The 18,445-nt window shown below is 47.1% G+C and overlaps 8 protein-coding genes across 8 annotated transcripts; 2 read left to right on the top strand and 6 right to left on the bottom strand.

Moving 5' to 3' along the window:
- Positions 1 to 145: 145 nt before the first annotated feature.
- Positions 146 to 1,738, bottom strand: F4822DRAFT_36521 (ras-domain-containing protein). Its single transcript, XM_051456169.1, has 2 exons — positions 1,160 to 1,738; positions 146 to 1,074 (listed from the first exon to the last, which is right to left on the bottom strand). The coding sequence occupies exons 1-2, from the start codon at positions 1,350 to 1,352 to the stop codon at positions 245 to 247; spliced, it is 1,023 nt and encodes a 340-aa protein (XP_051319866.1). The 5' UTR covers positions 1,353 to 1,738; the 3' UTR covers positions 146 to 244.
- An 881-nt stretch (positions 1,739 to 2,619) lies between these two features.
- Positions 2,620 to 4,688, bottom strand: F4822DRAFT_439854 (uncharacterized protein; the record flags this gene model as incomplete). Its single annotated transcript, XM_051462674.1, has 2 exons — positions 3,416 to 4,688; positions 2,620 to 3,345 (listed from the first exon to the last, which is right to left on the bottom strand). The coding sequence occupies exons 1-2, from the start codon at positions 4,358 to 4,360 to the stop codon at positions 2,620 to 2,622; spliced, it is 1,671 nt and encodes a 556-aa protein (XP_051319865.1). The 5' UTR covers positions 4,361 to 4,688.
- An 87-nt stretch (positions 4,689 to 4,775) lies between these two features.
- F4822DRAFT_435846 (FMN-dependent dehydrogenase-domain-containing protein) lies at positions 4,776 to 6,427 on the bottom strand (the record flags this gene model as incomplete). Its single annotated transcript, XM_051462246.1, has 4 exons — positions 4,776 to 5,852; positions 5,906 to 6,219; positions 6,276 to 6,309; positions 6,362 to 6,427. 4 exons carry the CDS (start codon positions 6,425 to 6,427, stop codon positions 4,776 to 4,778), a joined length of 1,491 nt encoding a protein of 496 aa, XP_051319864.1.
- A 712-nt stretch (positions 6,428 to 7,139) lies between these two features.
- F4822DRAFT_424557 (DUF427-domain-containing protein) lies at positions 7,140 to 7,568 on the top strand (the record flags this gene model as incomplete). The annotated part of the gene is made up of 3 exons (XM_051460172.1): positions 7,140 to 7,329; positions 7,399 to 7,479; positions 7,537 to 7,568. 3 exons carry the CDS (start codon positions 7,140 to 7,142, stop codon positions 7,566 to 7,568), a joined length of 303 nt encoding a protein of 100 aa, XP_051319863.1.
- Positions 7,569 to 8,110: 542 nt separating this feature from the next.
- On the bottom strand, positions 8,111 to 10,209 carry F4822DRAFT_36312 (phosphate permease). Its single transcript, XM_051456143.1, has 4 exons — positions 9,923 to 10,209; positions 9,213 to 9,849; positions 8,914 to 9,157; positions 8,111 to 8,860 (listed from the first exon to the last, which is right to left on the bottom strand). Exons 1-4 carry the CDS (start codon positions 10,096 to 10,098, stop codon positions 8,211 to 8,213), a joined length of 1,707 nt encoding a protein of 568 aa, XP_051319862.1. The 5' UTR covers positions 10,099 to 10,209; the 3' UTR covers positions 8,111 to 8,210.
- Positions 10,210 to 13,147: 2,938 nt separating this feature from the next.
- On the bottom strand, positions 13,148 to 15,014 carry F4822DRAFT_36308 (DUF383-domain-containing protein). Its single transcript, XM_051456142.1, has 4 exons — positions 14,528 to 15,014; positions 14,324 to 14,473; positions 14,153 to 14,266; positions 13,148 to 14,075 (listed from the first exon to the last, which is right to left on the bottom strand). Exons 1-4 carry the CDS (start codon positions 14,546 to 14,548, stop codon positions 13,263 to 13,265), a joined length of 1,098 nt encoding a protein of 365 aa, XP_051319861.1. The 5' UTR covers positions 14,549 to 15,014; the 3' UTR covers positions 13,148 to 13,262.
- A 326-nt stretch (positions 15,015 to 15,340) lies between these two features.
- Positions 15,341 to 16,861, top strand: F4822DRAFT_424554 (Bystin-domain-containing protein; the record flags this gene model as incomplete). The annotated part of the gene is made up of 2 exons (XM_051460171.1): positions 15,341 to 15,936; positions 15,991 to 16,861. The coding sequence occupies 2 exons, from the start codon at positions 15,341 to 15,343 to the stop codon at positions 16,859 to 16,861; spliced, it is 1,467 nt and encodes a 488-aa protein (XP_051319860.1).
- A 375-nt stretch (positions 16,862 to 17,236) lies between these two features.
- Positions 17,237 to 18,378, bottom strand: F4822DRAFT_435842 (eukaryotic type KH-domain (KH-domain type I); the record flags this gene model as incomplete). The annotated part of the gene is made up of 4 exons (XM_051462245.1): positions 17,237 to 17,982; positions 18,033 to 18,136; positions 18,199 to 18,274; positions 18,330 to 18,378. The coding sequence occupies 4 exons, from the start codon at positions 18,376 to 18,378 to the stop codon at positions 17,237 to 17,239; spliced, it is 975 nt and encodes a 324-aa protein (XP_051319859.1).
- Between the last annotated feature and the right edge of the window lie 67 nt (positions 18,379 to 18,445).

Genomic DNA, 18,445 nt, shown 5'->3' with positions numbered 1-18,445 from the left:
CAAGAAATTGTATGCTTCCAGTTATTCCTTTTGAAAATTATTACCATCGTCCTTATGCCTAGTCTTTGCTTCGTTCTTTGCCCTTCGATGCTATGTTTGGTAAACCGAAATTAGAATCCTCGATCTTGCTAGAATTATTCCTTCCCTGGTAACTTGGAGAATGCCATTTTTCAGGACATCTCGTACGCGCAAATCGCTACCCGTGACGTATCACTAGACGCCATAAAATGGAGGTTGACCATGATTAACAACACTTCCGTCCTCTTCTCTCGATATCATCGTCCTGTCGTCCCAGGTGTTCCGCTCCATTCACCGCATTCTCAACGGTAACAGCAGGCGAGAAACCCGGGGACGAGAAAAGCCAACTACGGCGGTCCCTTCCAACTCGGAAACTACCTCCACCGCCTGGTCCACTACCGCCGTAGCCGTAACCACTTCCACGGGGGTTTATGCCGTCAAAGTATCCGCCACCGTCAACTCCACCGCTGCCACTCTCGTAGCCTGGCGTACCGGGTGTAGCGGTAGCGGCCAGGACAGCTTGTTGGATCTTGCGGTTCTGCTCGACGAGTTTACGTGTTACGACCCGGAAGACCTCCTCGACACCCTCTCCGCTCTCCGCACTAATCTCATGACATGCATCCCAGCCCACTTCTTGTCCCCAGAAACCGGAGCTCCGCTTGCTACTAGGGCTCCGCGGCTCCTGGTTGCTCGACGCTGCCGGTGTGCCACCCACACTTGATTGACTCGCTCCCGGCCCTGGCGGCAGTCCCGTAAGGCCACTCGGCGTTGCAGTCGGCGGTGGTGTCGAGCCCAATCCGGGGGCTAGGTTCTCCGCAACGTATGCTATGCAGCGTTCGAAAGGTACTTCACGACGCGTGGGGTCGCGGGCGACGATATCGGCTTTCGTACCGACGACGTGTAAGACAATATCGGGCGGGAGGTTGCGTCGCAGTTCGGTTAGCCACATACCCATCTCGGCAAAGGACTGGGCGTCGGTTATGCTGTAGCAGAGGATGCAGGCATTAGCGCCTCGGTAGTATAACCGCGAGATCGAGCGGAAGCGTTCCTGTCCGGCTTTTTTGCGGGGGTGCGTAGTTAGCTTCCGAAGTGATATTCTGGTAGGTAATACATAATAAACGGATGTGGAGAAAGTAATTACCTGTGTCCCATATCTGGAGACGGACGACTGTATCGGTGTCGCCGTCGACGACTCGCTTCGTCATGAAGCTAGCACCGACGGTGGATGTTGTTTGTGCGGGATTGAAGGCGCCTTTACAGTACCGCGTTACTAGGGACGTCTTGCCGACGCCTTGGGAGCCGAGGACGACGATCTTGGCCTCGAGAGAAGACATATTGGCGGCGGACGAAGTGTGAAAGATTGTAGGTTAGGGTAGTGTTGAATGCCAACCTACAATGGGGCGGAGAATGTTGAAATGCACCACGAGGAAATATTTTGGTGTTTGGGTAGGAATATTATGCAAGTAATTGATTATCTTGGTGCCTTCCGATGGAGGGTACTGGGGTTTACCCCGGAAGGATGCTAGGATGAGAGACTTCGCCGCTCGAGGTTTGGATTGCGGGTCTGGATCGTCATGCTCCTTCTCAAAATTGGTTACGTACGGATGACTATTCCGAAGCAAAGGTCAAGCTTCGGTAGGGATGATATATTGTTGAGACACCTGTGCTGTACTGTGCCGTGTCGTGGCTCGAGTACGTGTATAAACGTCGGAATATCTACTTCTGATCTCGATCGGAAGCAGGAGAAGCTAAGTATGCATACTTAATGTAGGAAGCAAAAAAGGATCTTAATGCAATGTTGAATTATAAAAACTGAATGAAAGACGGAGATGAATGACTGGAAATAGTGATGCGGATTTATTATAATCATGCGGCCAGGGTCCTGAGGCTCCTTCGGGGGGTCCCTTTTTAGGCTCTAGAGCTTCGTTGCTACCCTCTGCCACTGTAAATAGTGCAAGCTGACTCGTCCTTAGACCAGAGTCACACCGCTGTTTAGCGAATGACGAGCAGTTTGGTAACCCAAGAAGTTGGGGTAAACAGCGTGAGCTGGGATTGGGATGTCTTGGGGCTTGTGGATGAATGAGTACTCGTGCAAAAGGATGTAGATCATAAGAAATTTAAAAAGAATGCAACTACTAAAACATGAGATAAGAAATAGATATGATGTGTAAATGAAAGACGACAATTGCCCTTTGATTTTACGTCTTCTGTGACTCCATTCCTAGTCAACGCTGTACACAACTTGGTGAAAGAAAGATAAGTTGACGTAGAAACTTTTGACTCGATGCGGCGGGATAATCATGTCATGGGCACCTGAAAAGCCACGTGATAGATAAGGTAGTACGCTAAAAATCTTAGCTATCCCCTATAATATGCACCTAGATTTAGGTGCATATACCTTATATTTCTAGGTACATATATACAGCCTCCTCTGGTTCACCTAACACACCAACATAACATAGAAGATATATATTATTACTGTTACCATAAACTCTAGTCAGTCTCTGCATACCTTCCTTGGGCTTAGTCGTCTAGTTGTAACGTAGAAGAACAACGATTCATAAAGGGGAAAAAAAGGAAGCCCTGATATCTGCGGCCCATTTATACACCACTTGTCTGACCGGAAGCTTCCCCTTGCTCCTGAAGATGTATAACCTCGTCTGCTTTAGTTGCCGAGTCCCTTTCAAATAAATATCCCTTCAACCCACGTAAGTTGGCAGGCCAGTTTTGCACATTCGTAGATCCTTTTCCAAACGCTCGCGTATCCTCGGATCTCCTACCCACAAGTCCCCCATCACCAACCATCCTAACCCCGAACCTCTCGTTATTAACGCTCTCGTTCCCTGGCCTCCCATTGGCAGATTCATCGCTCTTTGGATCTTTATTTTTTAGTTCCTTGTCCTTAGAATCACTATCGGCACCAGTTTCCGACCCCATTCCAGACCAGCGCCTCCTAAACTCACGTGAGTCGATGCGCCAATGTCTCTTGACCATATGTACAACATCCCTCATTTCTTTGCTTTGAGTGAAGGCAAGCCACAATATAATAATTATCACGGTGGAGGGTGCGGTGAAAGCCCAGTATACCCAAAAGTTTCCCCCTATAACATGATCCGTGTTTCTCCAGTCTAGAGACGGCACCGCGAAAAGCGTCGCGAAAAAAGTTCCCGGTAAGAATACCATCGTAATCACCGTGATGACTTTCATCGAGTTGCTGTCTGCTTTAGCTGCCCTTGCTAGCTCGATGCTGCGCTCCGTCAGCTGTTTGCTTGATTTCGCAAGCTCTATACTAAGCTGCGTGTCCCTACGCATCAAACCTCGCCCAATCTGAAAGAAGAAATTAGCTAGTGATATTATTGACTGGGAAATGTAAGGGGACTAGAGGCATGTGCCTTACCCGAGCCAGTTGGTCGTCGCTTCTTTGCAGCTCCCATTCAATACTTAGCTTCATGGAGCTTATACCTGGCTCGAGCACACCAAACATCTCCATTATGGCCGCATGGTCAACAGTGGCACCCCTGTATACCGTATCGGACTTCACTTGCTCCGCATTCGTGGCAAGGTCCTTCCGTAAGCAATCGGCGATTTCTCCGGCCAGTAGAATCGATCTCTGGGCGACGCGGAGATAACTTCGGGCGTCCTCCCAATTCTTAGCATTGGACTCGTTAACAATGCCAACTTTCCCGCTGAACGCCCCGTCCATTGCAATACTACATTCGTTGATCATAGCTCTTAGAAGTGAGAGTGGCATGAAGCGACAATTCTGGAAAAGTCTCCTGTTTTGCTTCAAGGACTTTATTATGCACGGATATAATTCTTCCAAATCAGCGGGGTCTCTCATAAAACAGAGACACGTCGTACATCTAGTTGCCGGTTTATAAGACACTCCTAGGATTTCAGCCAAATTCTCATAATCGAGTTGCGTCGTTGGGTCTGCCTTACCAAGTATGCCAAGGGTGAAACATTGAATTAAGTATATACTAAGTGCTTCCCTCCCTTTATGACCACAGCTTACCGCCTTAAATTGCGTCGTGAGTTGCGCTATCGACGCAATCAGATATGGCTCGATACCTTGCTCAGCGGCTACATCTACGAGCCAAGTGAATTGCTCAGATCGGACCTTTTGAGGTTTTTTCCAGAACGCAACGTGAACCTGAACGAGTTTTAAGGTCGGTTCACCTGGATCTTTTCGAAGAAAGCTCTCTACTTCACTCAGAAGTATTGTTTTTTCTAAGGGTTCTCCATCGTTATTGGAATCTTGAATCTCGAGTACCTGGCATTTTGAGGATTTGCTAGTAACTTTACGGAGAAAAAAGTCGATGTCTGGGTGGATGTCGTCCATCTCCTCTACTGTCTATGAAATAAAGACGAACGAGTGTACACGCACGACGAGAGGACCAAGGAGAGAAGAACGGGGGAAGAGGATGCGAAACGAGCAAATTCATAATTACAATAAAGCCGACTACTACAATAAAAGATGGCTGTATCAAAAATGGAAAGGGGGGGTTGTGCATATTCTCGGCTGCGACCTCAATCAGACTCGAGTAGCAAATCAACCTACGATAAGACAAGGGCCTGTCTGATGTAAAGACGATCGTGTTTGGGGGCTGATTGAAAATTGTGACGGTAAGGCGCTTAATGTTGACATAATTAGTAGGATTGTTAGTATCCAACATCGAGATGGTATAAATAGGCGTCCTTGATATACATAACAAAATAATTTTCCACTTCAACTTTGTTCGTGCATCTAATTCCTATTATAGCTTCGACGACTTAGGAGGCTTGAAAGCCGGAGTTACTAGGGGGTCGTAGATCTTGCGACCGAGGTAATCTCGGGGTACACCGGTGACGTGGCTGCCCAAGTTCTGTATATCGACAAGCGATGGGTTTAGCTGGTCGATACGCGTACATCCAATCAAACGCATATTCATCTCCATCTCGTCGCGCAGGAGCTGCATGGCACGGTCCACGCCTTCCAATCCATAGGCTGACATCGCATATATGAACGGGCGACCAATTCCGACGCCCGTAGCACCAAGACATAGCGCCTTAATGATGTCGGTGGCGCGCCTCACTCCGCCATCCACGAAAATCTCAATTTTCCCTTCGAGCCCGAGCTCTCGCAGCACTGGCATAGTCTCAGCCAGAACTTCCACACCAGACCGCGCGAAGTCAAGTTGTCGTCCACCATGGTTAGATAATACGACACCCTGAACGCCATATTCGATGGCCTTGACTACATCCTCAACACGCTGAACACCCTTCAGGACGATGGGCATTTTGGTGATAGACTGGAACCACGGGATGTCTTTCCAAGATAACGACGTATCGATAAACGACGAGATGGCCCGCGCCGCGCCTTGTGAATTATCCGTCTGTTGGCCCGATTGGACGTTGGAACCCTTATCCGTAAACTTGGTTCTCATATCTTTTTCTCTTCTGCCTAACTGTGGCGCATCAACTGTAATAAATAATCCTTTACACCCCCGCTTTTCAGCGTGTCTCACAATACGCTCCGTAATGGCCCGGTCTGAGTTAACATATAGCTGCAACCATTGGACCTGATCCCCTTCCGCTGCATCTACAATCTCATCGAATGAACACGATGCTAACGTGGGAATCATTTGTATGACATTGTGCTTCTTAGCAGCCTTTGTTAATACAACCTCACCCTCAGGATGCCCCAACTTCCCTAATGCTGTCGCGGTCACATAAAAAGGCAGATCAACCTTGGTGCCAAGCATAGTGGTGGTGAAATCAACATCCTTAACATCAACCAAAATCCTTGGCCTAAACCATATCCTATGAAAAGCTTCGTGGTTCTCTCGCAATGTCTAATTGACCCAATTAGTTCACAAAATCGCATAAAATCGCAGAAAAAACGTACTATCTCATCATCCGCGGCACTCGAATAATAGGCCCAAGCGCCTCTCTTCATAACACTCTTTGCGACCGACTCAAAATCCATCAAATTATAGCATTGTGACACCAATGGCTTATTTTCAATCCGCTGTTGCCTTCCGGCTTCTTCGGGGTCTTCTTGCTCCTTAATCTTCGCAACAGTTTTCAAATCAACGGGGCCTAGGTGTTTCGATTTGTCTAGGTATTTGTCTAAGGTATCGGGAGGATGTATAGGTTCGAATTCTTCTGTCGCGTCTTTACCCGCATACTTCAAGATAATTCCCATCCCACCAGGATGTTCTACATAGCAATTAGTACACCAGATACATACACACGATCAATTGGAAGCTACTAACCTGGCAGGAATTCCGTCACATCGTAAGCTTTCCCCTTTGAAACACAGTTAGTACAAGCTCAGTCGCTTCGAAACCAAGCGACTTACATGAATGACCACCCAGCAAGACTCCTTGCTGTCGTGCTTAGAAACTTCAACCCCGGAGAGCGGCATCGCGAACACACTCTCTAATGACGTACTACCTAGAACCAAGGAACCAGATCTCGTGACAATGTCGCTCGAGGAAGTGACTACGTATCCAAACGTTAACAAAGATATACAAAACATACAAAGAAACAATTGCAATTCAACAAAAAATGAAGTCTAAAGAGGAATTGGCCACTGAGGCTCTTCCAGGATTAAATAATGCCGACATTGGGTCCCCTAGCGGTATAACGACTTAAGTTTAGCGTCCACGACGCTGCAACGAACGAAACCGAAAGCTGTTGGAGAAAACCTGGAGGCAGTGGAGCCCCTCCCGTGGAGCTGCCTCGGGCGTCGGGAGAAAATCTAGCGGGGTGAGGCTACAGTCGGTAACTTTTTGGAAATCTCTTGACCGTAATTCGTTACTGGTACCACAGCTAGCCGAAACCATAATACCGTGTTAATATATCTCATACGGTACGGTTTCATACCGTACCCTTATAAATCCTTCTATTATAGGTACCATCTAGTATTAGATAATTATGAATTAAAGACAAACAGTCATATACAATTACTAATTCGGAACCTCCTTCTAGAACCCTTCGATGCTAACGACCCCGCAATATGGAACACCTATATTAGATGCTGTACAGCGCCGTTATGGTGTCACCTGTCAGCATACCGTCGTCCAACCTTACATCTATATGTTTGCTTTCAGTCTCAGATCTCTGGTAACAACAAAATGCCATCCGGACATGTCGAAGCAATCATAGACGGCACTGTAGTGGCTGCGTCTGATACCTACGAGTTAGTCGAGGGAAATGTGTATTTCCCGCCGTCATCCGTCAAGTCCGAATTCTTAACTAAGACGGATTTGAGCACTTACTGTGGTTGGAAAGGCGATGCAAGCTACTATACTATCAAAGTCGGAGGTGTGTAATCTCGTATGACATAACAACTAGTTAGCTACTTAGAATCAATGCTCACAGCAATGTTCTTAGACAAGGAATTCGCGAATGCTGCGTGGTACTATCCCGAACCCTTCGAAAAGGCGAAGCACATTAAAGACTATGTCGCTTTCTGTAAGCATATTCCTCAGTCGAGTAATGATATCTATCGTGGGACTAATTCGATTTTAGATAAGACGAAGGTGAACGTGACAGGGGTATGAACCGGGGTGGGGCAGACAAGAGTCGAATCGCGAGTACTTGTATGAAACCGAGAACGAGATGTATTACAATATGGATCTAAGTACAATCTCATGGCTCAGTCGGCTATTAAGCGACTGAGACACGAACGTTAATAGCTTCCTATCACGTAGCATATACACACCAACATATCTCAGGACCCACATCCCTCATCTCGCAGAATCGCCTCAAATTTAGGATGATCCTCAAACTTACAACCAGGAAATACTACCCAAATCAGTATCAAATGTCATTCACCGATAATAATTCAAGTTTATATTTGTACATAAAAAGGCATAAGAGAATGAATCGAATAGAAGGAAAAGTTTCAACGATTGAACCGGGTATATATTATGTGAGTGAGTTTATGTTACAAAGACATAAAGAAACTGGATATTCGTATCAGCAAATGTGGTCGTTCCAGTGAGTTCCGATTAAGGCCTGCGCGGCAAGCTCCCGTTACACCGTACGTACGTATACACATACCATACATACGTAGCTCTAAGACTTAGGTAGGAAATGGTCCCGGACCTAACCGTCAAGTTCCCCGCGACTTTGTCACACGTTCTCCACATACAACAAATTTATGAATTTTCCTTTCGCACCCACGTGAAGTCGGTGATATATTATAGGGAATCGGTAGTCTTGTGGTTGCTGCCTTCGGCAACGGGAGCGGGGGCGGGCTGGTCCTCGCCTGAGAGCTCTTCTAACGTCTTGCGCTTGGTCTCGGGGATGAAGAATGTCGTGACACAACCAAGCAACATGAATAGAGCATAGATCTCGAGGACGTGGTCCATCCAAGGAGCCGCGTTATCCGTAGTGGCGCCGCGTGTTCGCAGGGTAGAGATGGCACCCTGGCCGATGATGGAGCCGATCTTGCCAGAGGCGGCGGAAATACCGTGCGAGGTAGACCTGTATCGGGTCGGGAAGACCTCACCAGGAACAATGAAAGTGGTCATGTTGGGACCAAAGTTGAAGAAGAATTGAGCAAGGACGTAAATAGCTAAAAGAGCGTTGCTGGAAATGTGGAAGTAGGCAAAGCCCATAACAATGAAAAGAATGGTAAGGATGATGAAACCACCCATTTGGATAGTCTTACGACCAAGTGTGTCAAGCGTGGCGACCGATACCCAGTATCCGGGGACGGCACCAGCTAGGACAATGATAAGGTTGCCGATGGCAGTGTTGTACAAGACCTCGTACGTAGAGGCGGCGTTCTTGGTGGAGTAACCAATAACATCGAGGATGATAGCGTTGTTTAGGGATAGACCGTAAACTATTAACCGGTGTCAGTTTTGGTAAGCCACTTAGATTCTGGATTTAACTTACAGGCAACGTCGAGCATAAACCACGAGCCAGCAGTACCAAACAGAAGCAGACCATTCTTGGGGATGGAGTAGTGGCGGATGAAGTCATTCCAGCTGGCCTTGGGGATTTGCATTTGGGTCTGAGCGGCTTCACGGGCTTGGATGCGGGCGACATCATCGGGGTGGCCCTCAGACTTGCCGGAGATGTACGCCTTAACGTCGTCGGCAGCCTTCTCGACATCACGGCCAATATCGAAAGTGTATCGCTACGGTTTCAAATTAGTTTATGCGCCATTCCTTATATTCAGATATTCAACTTACGGGTGTCTCGGGAATGGTCAAACGGTAGTAGAGAGCAATGCAGGCGGGGACAGCACCGAAACCGATCAAAGTCCTCCACATCTTGTCGACCGCAATTGCGCAGTAGCCGTCGCAGTTAGCAGGCTTCGACGAGGCTGAAAGCGCCTCCTTGAAACCGAGGGTAACGAACAACATGACGAAAGCGCAGACAAGCTGACCAATACCTTGCATGGCAAAGACAGCACCCATCATAGCTCCTCTCCATTTGGTAGTAGCGAACTCGGAAGTAATGATACTGGAGAGCGGGTAGTCACCACCAATACCAACTCCGAGGAGTACACGCCAGAAGATGATAAGACCGATGATGTTAACCGAGGGAGAACCGGAGCTGAGAGCCTGACCAAGGGTAGCGAAGATGATGATAATCAACTCTAGACCGTACATGCGCTTTCGACCGACGTGATCCGCGAGATAACCGAAGACCAACTGACCAACGACAGTACCGGCGGAAGTCGACAATTTAATAGCGTTATCCGAAGAGCTAGGTAGCGAGCCCTTGCCGGGGTAGTAGACAATTCCCAACATCGTGTTTAACAAACTGACAGCGAAGATATCGTACGAATCCGTGAAGAAACCAATACCTGCAACAATGCAAGCTCTACATTTTCCAACTCGTTAGTTTCTCGCGACGATATTCGCGATGCGAATTTGTGCTGGGTAAAATTACTTACCTGACATGGTACCATCCGAAGGGAGCCTTGTCAATCTCGGCGAGGGCGAGACGACGGCGCTCGTTAGGGTCCTGAATGTGTAAGAAGTCATTGTGGAAATTGTGGTAGGCATTGTTTCCACCAGAAGTCTTCTGTGTGAACGCCTGAGGAGGCGTGTTTGGCGCGGCGTCGGCCATTGTAATAATAGCAGCAGATGTTGTATTGTGAGATGCGTCGTCTGTGCTCTTTACTTTTGTCCTTGTCTTATGTTAAAAGTAAGAAGAATGGACCCAGGGACGCGGGATCTGCGGTGCGATTAAGTGATCTCGGGAAGGGGGAACGTGCTGGCTGCCAATCCGTTTATCTATGCGCGAGGAGTACGGCAAGCAATAGATAATAAGCAAGGGATGCCTGTCACCCTATAGGGATTTGATGATGACAACAAAAAACCAGAAGAGCTGAATAGGAAGTCGAATGGGACGTGCGATCCCTTTTGTAGGACCTGGTTGCTCGCCTATGGTATTATTTTCTGGGCTGGACCTTGGCCGTGGTACATGTACGTGGAGTGGTACAATGTGCAGAGCACGGAGGAGTACTGTAAGCAGATAGGTCGGGTAGGTCCATAGGCCCATGAATGATTAAGGGAACTCTCTTTTTTTTGTTGCAGGGGTGGTTACACCCCCGAGTGGTCCAACCAACGCCAACAGGCGAGAAGTGTAAACTGTGGGCTGCGACGATTTAGAAAGAGGGACCTAGGGGAACCTAAAGAAACCTAGGCAAGTACAATCCCACCACTGTGGGCGGTCCCTCCGGTCTCACATGCTCATTGGTAGCTTGTTTAACATGAGGTAAACGCTTTCCGCATGGATCAAAGCCTAACATCTCGGCGCGGGAGCATAAACTGGTCAAAACTAATCTATCACGTCGGTGTCCACATGTAGTCCCAGCTACTACGTAACACTTTTTCTTCGCATATACCTATGCCTATGCGAAGAGTATACAAATACGTTCTGGGCGTAACAAAGCCCAGAATAATTAGAGTGTGGTACCCGGTAACTAATCCGTTCTTTGCATCATCTTCTTTTGATGGACAGGCAGACTCGAGATTACCCTTCCTTGATTTCTGCTTGTATCATACATCATTTACTGCGGAGGGAAGACGCAACTAGAGGCGCCGCGGATGTCTATCGTTGGCACGTTTTTTTTTTGCGACTAGGTACGTAACTTCCATGATGTAGTACATAAGGCGATCCGACGCGTGCGTAGGCTTGTCTGAAGATATCGGACGAGTCTGGTAAGATTGGATACTGACTATTGCTCAGCTATGGAGCACCTAATTATGTAGCTCCGGTCAATGGAAAACGTCTGGATCGAGATGGAAGATGATTATGGACCTTCGAGTCCAAGGGAATTCAAGGCATACTCCATTTAGCGTCATCAAAAGGACCGGGCCATAACGGATCAAGCGTTTCTTTGATATCAAGGGACCAAATGCATAGAAGCTAAATCGAAGTGGAACGGAAGCCGATGAATTTCTCGACCCCCCGTTACTCACACAATTAATGGGGGTGGAATGAGGCTAGGCTGATAAAGAGAAATAAGAAAAAAAAAAAGCTTTCAGAATGTACTCAGCATAGGGAGCCAAGGAGGCGTAGCTGGCATAGCTGGCAGGTTGGTGCTAGCATTACTTGGGCTAATTAGGGACCTCACGGCTGTCACGGTCCTTTACGAGAAAGAGCTTTTGACGGTCGTTGAAGACGAATTAGAGTTGTAGCTTAGAGCACATGTTGCGGCTCCAAGCATATGATTGGTCAAATAGCTTTAGTGTCTCGATTCGTAAATCAATAGGAAATCAGTGGAGAGCGGCAAGGGGAATAGGCTAGGACCCCCGACGAGGCCCCAGTAATATCCTTGTAATGTGGGGTCCCATCGCATGCACGTCGTCCTTACAGGGATCCTCGAGGAATCTGCGATTGAAGATTCGCATTCCACCCACTCATCTAAAATATCTAGGTAGGTACCCTCCACTATGGATCTCTTTAGCACGTTTTTGTACCTATGTAGACGACCCTGGATGACTCTTCTTGGTACGAACGAATCTGAACGTCGCCAAGGTATCTAGAAGTCCAAATAAGACTTCACAAGATTTCACTAAGATTCCAAGACTCGATTATGGCACGATATCTACCGTCTTCGAAGCTTATTTGAATGCGTTCGCGTCTTGGTACGGGTAATGAGTGTGGTTCGGACTTGGCCCCTATTTGAAATAATATATATCAGGACCCTTTCCCATCGTTTCAATTCGCATCGGCTCAGCGTTCACGAATTTGGCAGACACCGGGGTGTCACCGAACTTGCCCCAAATCGCAGGTGGATCGCATAGCCGTTAGTTAAAATAGTATCGCCCTTTAGCAACATCTAACGAGTAAGAAGCTATCCCTCACGTTTAGTGGCCAGCTAGAAATTGACCAATCACGCGTCAGTATTCGTCCACGCTCTCATATTCTGAACGTTCCGTTCTTCAGGTACGCTTATACGTACGACAATAACTTGATCGAGCTGGATCCTTCTTTGGCAGGTAATGGGGCCAGTTCTGGGCCTTTCATTAAGGCCTGCTCCCAGCTGAGACCGATCCTATTGACCAATCACGAACACTAGTTTTACAGACGTACGATAACTTCCCTCGGCTTGACGACAATCTAATAGTCATATTCTTCGTAAATTCTCGAACACGGGTTTCTATTTCGCTCAAACTTCGAGATTATAAAAAATCCTTGTGTCTAAATGTGCCAGTCTCCGGCCTAGACGCGTTCTCCTGAACCACCGTTCTTACGCCAAGCCGGTGGCTAGATCCCCTGACTACTTTTCACGTGGTGTAGGTCGCTTTGATTTAAGAAAAAAAAATTTCGGTATCGAGTCTGGTATTATGATCGTGGCAAAGACCCGACGCTAGCTTCCGCATCCACTCGGGCTGGCCATCTGCAAGAGAAGATTGGCAGCTATCAAGAAATCGGGAACAGCGACTAGGACTGTGTGATTCGCCTTGGCTGATGCAACAGAGTCTTCCATTTCTGTATGGTCGATGGTGCCATCCCTTCCTTCAGCCACACTTCCCGGTTTTAAAATAATCATATCAGGCAAATTGTCTCGAGGCTATGAATATTAAAATCCCAACGTAACATGGTAGTTTGGAAGGGAGGAAATATCTAACTCGGCGGCTAACTCCCAAGGGATCTGCGGTGTTCATATCTGCATCGCCGAAGCGGCTGAAGCGATTCTTTAGGTTCTATCGATTTCAAGCAGGAATGGGATGGTAGTTTGACCAATAGCATGCGTGCGAATACACACAGGTTATGTTCCATTACACTTCGACAATTTGATCATCATCATCTTCTTCGTTGTTGTCCTGACTGTCGCCCTGCTCGATTGCTTTGATCTGATCTACCTTGTCCGGCTCTGCCTCGTCTCGCATTAGGACTTGGACTAACCGCTCGCAAGCGTCTTGGACGCCTTCGTTATTAACACGCAAGTGGGTTTCCCGGATGATTGGATACACCTTCACACTACGCATCTGATCTCTACCTTCTCTAGTACTCGATAAAAGTAATAGTGTTTCCACGTGCGTCTGGATGATGTTCGGATCGGCATCGCGCTCTTTGTCGGGCGGTAGAAGTTGGAGATCCGGAAGCATTGACATCATCTCGTCCTCGTCGTACTCCTCGTTCCCCATGATTGGTAATAGGACGTAGGGCAAGATGTTGATGTCATCCTCTGATAGGAACAGGGGATGTGAAGGTACATCAAAGGCGACGTTCTTGATAGTAGAAGCGACTCCCTTTCGTCTGACATCTGATTTATACTCGGTAAAGACCTTTAGTTTCGTGATGGGTATTATCCCGTCATATTCTTGCTTCCGCACAAAATAATGACGGATTTCGGCATGTTTTGTTAGATCGGCGAATAGGTACGCTAAATGATCGAAGTCGGCGTTTCTATTGTAAGTCCCGTCAGCCCCCTTGACGAATAGGTCAACCAGTTGGTTTATGACCAAATCGCTTGATCCAAGTTCATTTGATGATGGTTGCTTCTTGTCTAGTATTCTCTTTATAGAGTCCCACTTCGCAAGGTTTGCCAGAAGCATGGACAAGAGATTCGCATTAGGCTCGGTTGCGATCTAACGCATGCATTAGTTGGATGTCACCTTATTAACCAGGATCTGAGTTGAGATACTAGTCACGAGTCTCTACTAACAATTATTTGCCTTAAAATCTCATCTAGAAATCTCTCATCTGTTGCGAGGTTTTCTAAGATTTCTTTATCAGCCGCAAGATTGATGAGTATGGTTATAACGTGCTCAGCGATTTTCTGTAATCGCATTAGTTTTGACAACGATAACCCAATACTAAGTGAATAGTGATATACCGGGTGATCTTTCACTAAAAGTTTCAAATTTTTGACAGGCGTTAGATTATCCGATTTGAAAAGGCTGGGTTGAGAAGTCGAATAGGGGACGAGATGTTCTGTTGCAAGAGCACGGATTTCCGGCTTGGGGTCGACGATGAAGCCAACCAACTAAAGCGCTATTAGCAAGGGGGGTTTAAAAATATAGTATTGGGTTTATCTTACTTCCTCTAATTCTGTAGGCATATTGAATTGTGTGTATATGTAAACCTCGTCCGTTTATAAGTTGGAAGTTCGGGTAGATTGCTGTTCACTAAGAATTTTGCGATGGGCCAGTTTGGAGGGGTGGAAGGGTTGTGAAAAATGACGTTGCTCCTAGTAAATTTGTGTAAATTTGTGCAGTGAGATGCCACAAATGAGGCTTATGCAGATATGAAGTGCATAATTAAGGTTGCTTGGTTCTTAGCGTGGGGGTGCCATAAAATAGCCTCAGAGATTTTGATTATCGATTAGATCGTGTCTAATACATTCAATGTTGTGAACAGCTCCCCTGTTTTGAAGCTTCTATTCAAAATTTTCATGGTGTTGATACCGGTGTAATTGGGGTAGGTAATGGAAGATCTTAAAGATACATCAGTTATGTGACACAATACTTGCAGATGGGTGTCATTCGTTCTCTGAACTATTCAAGTCGGGAACTAACCATGCAAACTGCATTCTAAGAGAAATTAATGTTCTGACGGCATCTGTGGATATTCATATCCGTCCAGCTTTTAAGTGTACCTACATAATCTATGTAGATTTCATAATCTGCTTACACTGTCCTTCAACCGTAAATTCGAGAAGGTACGTACCCTATATGCGCGAATCTGCACTCAGCTCAAGCCTCGCGGAACTAATTCGCTTAGCGGAACAGTTCCGCCCCACCCCTCAAAATTTTTGATTTTCTAAGAAAATCATTCAAACATTCATGTGCGCCCCACGTTGAGAGGTCGATATTTTGAATTGTGCATCGCCAAACCTCAATCCCTAGACATCATGCCGAAAGCGACTACCCCGACCGCTGTTCGCCAGACGCGGCGACATAACCCTCTAGAAGATGACCTTGTAGCGACAGGTCCCCTGCGCACAAAAGCGCCCAAGAGAAAGTCGAAAGGAGGTGATGAGGAGGATGAGCAAGAGAATTACATAGACTCGAAGGCTTCTAAGAAGATTTTGAGAATTGGTCGAGAATTAGCTGAGGAAGTCGATGTTGCACCCCCGCGACCGCCGACCGAGTCCAATGCATTTGGTTTCGAATCTAGATTTGGCGACGATGGAGAGGATAACGATGCTTTTGACGAGGAAGATGTATGGGGCGACGAGGACGAGATCGTGGAGGAGATTGAGATCGAACCCGAGGACTTAGACACTTTCAACAAATTCCTACCTACCGATGACGACCCGTTATTGACGCACGGCTGGGGAGGACAAGCATCCGGCGAGGAACAAGGTCAAGGGCAAGGCACCAATCTCGCCGACTTGATTCTGGCGAGGATTGCGGAACACGAAGCTGAGCAGAGCAGAGGACAGGAGGTCGGCCCTGTAGATGACGATTACGAATTATCGCCGAAGATCGTGGAGGTGTACACAAAGTATGTTTTTCCATTTATGCGAAACACTATTCAGCCCATATTAACATTATATAGGATTGGCTTAATACTCTCGAGATACAAGTCAGGCAAACTGCCAAAACCCTTCAAGATTCTACCCACGGTTCCCCATTGGGAGGACATCATCGAACTCACAAAACCCGACCAATGGACCCCAAACGCATGTTACGAGGCGACAAGGATATTTGTATCAAGTAAACCAATCGTTGTCCGAAGGTTCATGGAAATGATCCTACTCGATCGCGTGCGAGAAGATATTCACGAGACGAAGAAGTTGAACGTACATCTGTTCAACGCACTGAAGAAGGCGCTATACAAGCCCGCATCATGGTTCAAGGGATTCCTCTTCCCGCTTGTCGAAAGTGGTACTTGCACGTTACGGGAAGCCACCATCATTTCCGCTGTCCTAGCTAGGGTATCCGTACCGGTCCTCCACTCCGGCGCGGCTATCAAAGGATTATGCGAAATTGCAGCACGAGAAGCTTCCGCAGGTACCGAGGGTGGAGGTGCCACGAACGTGTTCATCAAGACCCTTCTTGAGAAGAAATATGCGCTCCCGTACCAAGTTATCGATTCCCTCGTATTCCACTTCCTACGCTTCCGAAGTGTAGACCCCGCGTCTATTAGGGAGGGTGATACTATGGATATTGGTGGGGAGCACGCGGCTACCCGAGCTAAGCTCCCGGTTATTTGGCATCAATGCCTATTAGCCTTTGCGCAGAGATACCGCAATGAGATTACCGAGGACCAGAGAGAAGCTTTACTGGACTTACTTCTAACACATGGTCACCACAAAATCGGACCGGAGATCCGAAGAGAATTGCTAGCCGGACGTGGGCGCGGAGTCCCGGTTGAGCAACCGGGCCCGGCATTTGATGGCGATGATACTATGGTGGTAGACGGTTGAGGAAGTACCTCGGAGGGTCGATAATTATGCTAGACGTGATACCAATGATGATATGACCGAGCATATTGGTGTTTGAGGCGTTCTTCCGGGTTCATATCTAGGTACATCAGGTCCAGAATACATTGCAGCTTTTATACTTCTATATATAACAATTGCGCCCACGTGTTGCCTTAAAGAACGTAGCTAAAATTATTGCTCGTCAATATGATTCTTCTCACTGGTGTTACAAGGGGATGTTAGGTAAAATATGTGACGTAATGACGCAGAATTGTAGGCTCGTGTCATGCTCTGATGATTTCGTGGGTATCGTTATTTTTTTCTGGTCGAAGAAGACGATAGTTATATGTAGTACAAGATTTCCCTTTCTGGAATTAATTACTCGCCACCCTTGCTCTTCCGCTTTCTTTTCTTCCCCTCGGCGCCATTTTCTTCGGGTGCTACGAAGTCTTGTTCTCGTTGTCGCTTCTTCTCCTCTTGCTTGACCTTCTGCTTCTCCATCCTTTCCTCTTGCGCGATTCGCTTTTTTGCTTCCTTGCCGATATGGTACTCGCCAGCCTCGATCTGCAGATCCACCTTGCTCTTCTCCTGCGGCGGTGGGAATGGTGTGTAGACCTTCTTGCTCTTGTCGGTAACCTTGTGAGGCACCATTCTCTTGCTGAGACTCCTCTTCTTGTAGTTCGGTAAGAATCTTTCCCAGTTTTCGTTTGCAAGGTTCGGGTCTTGCGCTAGCTCGCGCTTAATCATGAGTTCCTTGATTTGATATATTGGATGTACGTTGGCCATGCAGTCTGTGACCACTCTACGGACTTCCTTGAGGCCTTTGTATGGACCGAGTGCGCTGACGGTATTTCCTTGGACGAGGATGTATGTCTGTGTAAGTAGCTCTAGAGCCTTTAGAGTCTGACCTCCTGGACCAAGTATTCTTTGCCGTCGCTTCACGAACTTCTCCTTATTTCGTACTAAGTTTCTTATCTTGATGATATCGCATGCCATATCGTCTTGGAGGATTCGTAAGGCTTGCGGCGCAGGGACGCTACGCGCTAGCAACTTGATAAGGTCGCGGGCTTTAAGAATCGCGGCGGGGTCAAATGTTTTTCTCGTCGTTTTGACAGTCATACATCCTGTAATCAATTAGTGACGTAGCGAAGCGATAATGATAGTAGTTTCATACCTTCGACAAGATCTAGAGTGCATGCGATGCCATGTTGTTGTAGCGCCTTGGTGACACCAGGCCAGGCTTCCTTCAAGTAAAGTTCTCGGTATTTAGGGAAAAGACTAGATGTTATATTGCGATTAGCTATTACGCATCTTTACTCCTCAGCCGCACAGGGACTCACACTGCGAATGAAGACTCTTCTGCGAATGTACCACCAGCATTATCTGAGGGCTTGAATGGTTCTACCTTCCATTTATCTAGATCATAAATTTCGTTAGATTGATTCAAAACCATTGGCATATGAGTACGAACCTATATCGTCGGTATCCCACGGCTTGTCTTTCTTGTGTGTAGACGGCATACTGGCGATTCGTAGCGGTATGGTATTTTGTGAATTGAATTTGTAGGAGTTGAAGGTTGATTCAATC

Source organism: Hypoxylon trugodes, assembly GCF_022578975.1.
Source record: "Hypoxylon trugodes strain CBS 135444 unplaced genomic scaffold F4822scaffold_1, whole genome shotgun sequence".
Classification (NCBI taxonomy): Eukaryota; Fungi; Ascomycota; class Sordariomycetes; order Xylariales; family Hypoxylaceae; genus Hypoxylon; species Hypoxylon trugodes.
This window is presented reverse-complemented; position numbering and strand designations above follow the sequence as displayed.

What these genes read in the sequence shown, in the direction of transcription:
- F4822DRAFT_36308 (XM_051456142.1), bottom strand. Translation starts at nt 14,548, where the DNA reads ATGCCTACAGAATTAGAGGAA. An exon ending in TGCCTACAGAATTAGAGGAA is followed by an intron (nt 14,474 to 14,527) that starts GTAAGATAAACC and finishes ATAGCGCTTTAG; the next exon opens with TTGGTTGGCTTCATCGTCGA. An exon ending in AGATTTTAAGGCAAATAATT is followed by an intron (nt 14,076 to 14,152) that starts GTTAGTAGAGAC and finishes TGCATGCGTTAG; the next exon opens with ATCGCAACCGAGCCTAATGC.
- F4822DRAFT_36521 (XM_051456169.1), bottom strand. Translation starts at nt 1,352, where the DNA reads ATGTCTTCTCTCGAGGCCAAGATCGTCGTCCTCGGCTCCCAAGGCGTC. An exon ending in TCTCCAGATATGGGACACAG is followed by an intron (nt 1,075 to 1,159) that starts GTAATTACTTTC and finishes CCCGCAAAAAAG; the next exon opens with CCGGACAGGAACGCTTCCGC.
- F4822DRAFT_36312 (XM_051456143.1), bottom strand. Translation starts at nt 10,098, where the DNA reads ATGGCCGACGCCGCGCCAAACACGCCTCCTCAGGCGTTCACACAGAAG. An exon ending in TGACCATTCCCGAGACACCC is followed by an intron (nt 9,158 to 9,212) that starts GTAAGTTGAATA and finishes TTGAAACCGTAG; the next exon opens with CGATACACTTTCGATATTGG. An exon ending in GTTTATGCTCGACGTTGCCT is followed by an intron (nt 8,861 to 8,913) that starts GTAAGTTAAATC and finishes ACCGGTTAATAG; the next exon opens with TTTACGGTCTATCCCTAAAC.